General features: G+C 41.0%; 1 protein-coding gene across 1 annotated transcript in view; it reads right to left on the bottom strand.

Moving 5' to 3' along the window:
• si:dkey-225n22.4 (collagen alpha-1(XXI) chain) overlaps nucleotides 1–6,000 on the bottom strand; it is a 97,945-nt gene that overhangs the window by 71,421 nt on the left and 20,524 nt on the right. The window contains exons 9-12 of the mRNA XM_050056153.1: nucleotides 3,977–4,150; nucleotides 763–840; nucleotides 624–635; nucleotides 212–301 (exon numbers count right to left, since the gene is read on the bottom strand). Coding sequence (XP_049912110.1) covers nucleotides 212–301; nucleotides 624–635; nucleotides 763–840; nucleotides 3,977–4,150 — 354 coding nt within the window. The remainder of the gene's footprint in view (nucleotides 1–211; nucleotides 302–623; nucleotides 636–762; nucleotides 841–3,976; nucleotides 4,151–6,000) is intronic.

Genomic DNA, 6,000 nt, shown 5'->3' with positions numbered 1-6,000 from the left:
GTCATTCTGTCTGTCCCACGTTTTTCTACTCACTGACGTGGTCAATCTATGTGAAACTGCACATAGGCATTGAGGATTGGCATAGGTAGAAGGTGACAAAGCTACCAATGGCTATGGACTAGTTGAAAATAATAAGGGTGTATTTTCTGATGCGTGGCATTCACCGACGGTGTGTTATGGCCTTTATAGAACAAAGCAGTCTGTGTGTTACCATGCGTCCTGGCAGGCCACGCTCCCCTGGTGGCCCGACTACACAGTTGCAATCCTCTTCCTCTGCTGTTTCTGTTCGATTCAGAGGACACTGAGGAAACACAAACACACTTATTTAGCAGTTGAAACACGCTCAAAGCCTCCTCATTAGGTTGAAGAGAGACTTTTATAGATATGATACTAGGACATTAGGGTTTTATTACTGTTTAAATAAAAAGACTTTTCTCTGAAAGGTCAAAATTGAGGCCCTATAGAAGACTTCTCAGCATGAATCGAACGTTGCCAGGTATTTCCGTAATGCAGTATCTAATTAGGTGTGACATCATTACCTTTGCACCACATAGGTGGCTAAATACTTTGAAGCAAAGTCAGATTAAAAATGTGTAAGAAACAGAATAGAAACTGCCACTTACCCTTTCATCATCCTGTAGCGTGAGAGAAAGAGAACAAGACAAAAAATATTGGTTATTATCACATTCCATATTCAGAAGTACATAATGTGACCTTTATAGTGGAGATTCCAGTTTATACAGGAGACAGTGGAGATCTTACCACAGAGTAAATCTCACAGGCTGTTTCTCTCTCACTCTGATGAGGGTCACAGTACAGACGCAGCTTCTGAATCTCCACCTGAATTAAAAGATGGAAATGTGGTGAGGAAAATGGGAAATGTTACTTGGTGAAAAGGTAATAAGTGATTAATGAAATTCTATTACTTATTACCAGCAGTCATGACCAGTTTGATTAACACCAACTTGTTTCTTTTGGCAAGAGGGATGTCAGATGTGTTGCCTAATAAGACTAGTTTTAGTGAACCAACACATTCTCACCCCGACCTCGTCACATATTGACGTTTGGTCATGGACCTTCCAGATACGACATAAGAGGTACCCTGGGTGTGTTGGTTGTTGACGCTCTGGGACACCGTGTCAATTTCTGCCTATTACATGCATTGTCTTATTTCAAAATACACAGGAAATTTACGCCGGTACAACACTGCCAGTTTACATTTTTTTTCCTTCCAACAACACACATGGTTAGGTTTAGGAAAAAAGAAAAGGGTTTGGCTTTAGAATCTTATGGGACACGAACACCGCCCCCCAGGTGAAAGTCATTGTTTGTTTGACCCATACACCACCCCTCCCACCCTCCCTGCTTGGACTTTCATCACCTTAACTTTCGTTCTTGTCCCACCGCGTTTCCCTCTGACGCCACAGAGTGCCATTAAACTATAACAGCAAAAGGCTGCATATCATGCCAACGTTAAAGGAAGGCTTTTTCTTTCCAGTGTCTGACGCAGCAAGTCACTGCCCAAGTGCTGGATTTCGACGTCTTCAGAGTCAGAACAGGGTTGAGTGAACAGGGGATCTCAAACCCAACATAATTAAGAAATATCACACAAGAGGGAGTGCTGTTGCACTGTGTATCAGCACGGCTGTGATTCAGTCGTAGGCACAAGGCTGCAGGTCGAAGATAATCACGGCCGACCTCGAGCACAACCTCGAGTGTGATAGTGCCTTCATACAACAGTTCTACAAGCACCATTTAACAGTAAGAAGCAGCAACAGGTTTGTTTTTTTAATGATTGATTTGGCTGAGCCAACACAAATAGTTCGGCAACTGGACCGGGACTGGACTGTTGCCAAGCAACACATGAACATTCCTGCACACTAGCTTGTTACTTTGTGTAAACTAGGTCTACACTTTACCACCCCAGATGGCACATGACCGACCTTTAATGTTAAAATGTTGTTGATATTATGTCAGTTGTTGTTTCAACATTGTGACAACATTGAATTCTGATGGTTGTCATGACCTATCAAGCTACCTAAAGTTCGTCATCCCTGTGTTTCATGTTTTATTTTGGTAACCATTGTCTCATCTCATTTCAGATCCCACGTCCTGTGAAGTTTCCCTCCTTTGTGAATACTTGCTCCACCCTAATGTGTTTCACCTGTCTACATGTGTTTCACCTGTGTCTCATTGACTCCCCTTGTCTGAGTTTATTTAAGTCCGTGTCTTCCCCTTCTTTGTTGCCAGATTGACCACCCTTTTGCCTGTCGAATGATAACATTGCATGTTACTGATCACCCGTGCACTGAACTGAGCCTGATTAGAGACCCTGAACTTTTATCTGAGTCTGTGAGTCTGCTTTGTGAGTCTTTCCCCACTTTGTGCCTGACGATGGTTGTAAGAAGGTTAACAAAATTCACATAAACCAACACTGAAATTTCAGAAGGAGCTGGTTCAACGTTGAAACAATTTTGAAACAACATTGAAGGTTTATGAAACAACACTGTGAAATCAACGTTGATTCATCTTTCAAAATCAAACAGAATTCAACAGTGAAAATCTCTGTGTTTCCATTTACTTTGCAACCAGTGAAATCAGTCTGTTGACAGTTGCTCTGGTGGAATATGTGTGATGCCGATGAGTTAACAGCTAAATCAGCATGTTGCATTGTCCTCTGATGTCATGTGAGCATACCAGCAATGGAGGAGAAACTGGTGGTAGTGGTTGCTATACGCCCCGACAATAAACAGCAGGTTGTCAAACTGCCCCTGAGTCGTCCTAAAATACGCCTGGAAACATCCATGATGGAGGAAAAGCTCTTGGACCAACTGGTGGTACTCCCCATGACCCACCCTCTTTTTTAGGGTCTCATGTACCCACACAGATCTCTGTTTATCTGCTGACAGCCTCTCACCCTCAACCAGAGCTACAGACAGTACCCTCTGCCTCAACATGTCAGCAACTACATACTGATTACGGCGGAAAAATAAGTAGATTGGTTACACAGGAAGGTTAGGGTTAGGACGTGATGGGGTGCCAGCCTTTATACTAGTGACAAGTGCAACCTGCAAAACACTTTCTGTGTGACTGGGGCCCTAGGGGAATGGATTTGACGTGACCGTTCAGAGGACATTAGTCTGTTACTCTCATAAAGATCTCTTACGCCATCTCTAAGTCCATTTGCTAAGGCAGGGCTGGTGTGGAAGGAAGATTGCTGTGAAGTGCAGTAACACTATTCACATGTGTCTGAATGGCAAACCAGATTCTGAATGTGTGTTTAATAAACAGATTATCAGTACCAGTCTTGTCTGGATCAAAGGAATGCCAGTCAGTGGGACAGCTAGTACTGCTCATATTTCTCCAAGCAGGGGGGTCAGCGAGCTCTGTCTGCCAGAGCCACATTGTCCTGGACTGAACAGACTGAGCAGTAACACAGCTATAAATCACGAAGCTTCAGTCCTCCACACTGGAGGTTATTATTAAAGGTTTTGATTTTAATTCTAGGGACCTTCCTCCTCAAAATAAGAGTAGTTCAGTCAGACAACTCATAAGGGAGTGAGGAGTCATCAATAAAACCATTCTTTCATCACTTGTGATTCACTGCAACCATGAAAGGTCTTTGAGCACACAAAATAATAGGCTGATTGGTCCAGTAGTGTGCCACATTAGCTGCAGACAAACAGATACACATATATATAGACACATGATCTCCTGCAGGCTCATGCCAGGTGGAAATGGTATCACTGTGTCAGTGTGATGATCTGTTTTATTTAGGTATGGGACAGATTTGACTTTATTCTATATTCAAAATAGTTTTCAATAAGTTTCAGAACAAAAGCCTGTTTGGAACAACACAATTATTATTTGTGGCCTCTATTATCATACGTTTGAAACTGTTTCTCAAGTCAGCTATATTTTGTTCCATGAGTCAGACACAAGAATCACCTGCACTTCTTTTTTTGTTTTGACTCACAGGCACAGTGATGTCTGTTCCTCGCCTCTTGGCCACCTGTGTCTCCCCGTTGATGTAAATGGGCTCCGCCGGTTCCAGCATCATTTCCCGGATCGCTTGATCGTCAAGGAAACTGGTGACCTGAGTTGGTCTCACCAGGAGTTTGAGTTGATGCCACTTTCCGTCATACAAAGCCTGAAAGAAAGCACAAATATGCGTTTCATGAATCCCTTTGTTTCTCACGGTTATTTGACGATACATTAACAGAGAGGCTGTTCATCTCTGAGGCTGAAACATATCTTTGTTCGTGCTTTGAGTCGGGAGCAAAGTTTGATGTGAAAACATTGATTAACTTGTCAAATCTTCTTTCACTCAGCCTTCCGTTTCTGTTGGCAGCCTCGTGCACGCATGTGTTTCATCTAATCTAATTTTGTCACTAAGGCCAAAAACGTGTGTTCCCTAAATGCTCCACAAATAGTTATGACCAACAAGGTATTAAGACCAATAACTCCTTCCTTTTTCCATCACAATCTTTTTTTTTTCTTTAAAGCTCCAACCATCCAGAGGGAGAGAAACAGAGCAGCTATTGTTTCATTGGGACTGAGCCACAGCCGTCATTTCCAAGTGACAAATCACAGGCTTCTACCTTGTGCCACATCAAACCAAATCAAATCAAACATGTGCAAACACAAATTGAACATAATTACAACCCTGTTTCGACGCTCTACGCTAGACTCTAGGTGTGTTAGGATAGAGGGTGGTGGGTGCCTTCTGGAAAAACACAACCTGGCGTATCCGACGGGATGTATTATTACCTTGTGCTGCCATGGAAACAGAGACATGCGCTCCAAGAGCTACACATCCACCGACTAGTTTCCACTGGGGAAATCCAGTGGTTTAGAGTAGGAAACGTTTTCTTTGAGCCTCCTCCTGGCGTCCATCACGTTACATCTTCACCGGTTCAGCTGCATATTGAACTGAACAGGGATGATGTTTGAATAACTGCTAGTTTGGCTCTCGGCAAGTCATCCCAGTCAGGTTCATTCACAGAAACCAACATGAAGGGAAACCCGAGATTGGATGAGACAGAGTATACTCTAATAACACAATATGTTCTTTCTTTCAGGGGCAGGAAAATAACAGGAGCACAGCACAGTACACTCTTTATATCGACCAGTATAAACTGGTGTGACAGTTATGCTTCCGTCATCTTCAGATACTTCACGGATCATCTATCTGACCACTGTGAGGATATTATTGATGGTGCAAGTTTAAGCAGCTGCATTAACTGAGTTAGGGCTAAATGTTCTCACTGCAGTTATCTGGTTACACCGTCTCAACCTATTAAGTTATTGATGAGCTGAGACATAATATGCTAACATGTTAGCATTACATGACACTACAAACTCTTATGTGCTAGATCCCAAATGCTGCATAAACACTGTCAAACAATACTTGAAAATGTCCAAAAGAAAATAAAAGCAATTTGAGTTATTTGATTTTCAGTATTTTATGTCTAAAAAAATAGTAATTATCACTGAACAATCTATCAACAATCAACAAAGAAATGAATTTTAGATTTTGAGAATAAAGTCAGAATATTATAAGAATAAAGCCGTAATATTAGGAAAATAAAGACGTAAATCTATGAGAATAAATTAAAATATATTACGAGAATAAAGTCATAATATTACCCAAATAAAGTCGTAAATCTACAGGAATAAAGTCATAAATATTACAAGAATAAAGTGGTAAATCTACAAGAATGAAGTCATAATATTACCCAAATAAAGTCGTAAATTTACAGGAATAAAGTTATAATACTATGACAATAAAGTCGTAAACCTATGACAGTTAAGTCAAAATATTACAAGAAAAAAGTCGTAAATCTATGAGAATATATTCGCATATCTACAAGAATAAATTCGTAAATCTATGTGAATAAAGTCGTAAAACTACGAGAATAAAGTCAAAACATTACAAGATTAAACTCATAATTAGGAGGAAAAAAGTCACAGATTAAGAGCGGAAAGTTGGTTAACATG

Source organism: Epinephelus moara, chromosome 11, assembly GCF_006386435.1.
Source record: "Epinephelus moara isolate mb chromosome 11, YSFRI_EMoa_1.0, whole genome shotgun sequence".
Classification (NCBI taxonomy): domain Eukaryota; kingdom Metazoa; phylum Chordata; class Actinopteri; order Perciformes; family Serranidae; genus Epinephelus; species Epinephelus moara.
Note: the sequence above shows the minus strand (reverse complement) of the source record. Positions and strands in the feature narration are given on the sequence as shown.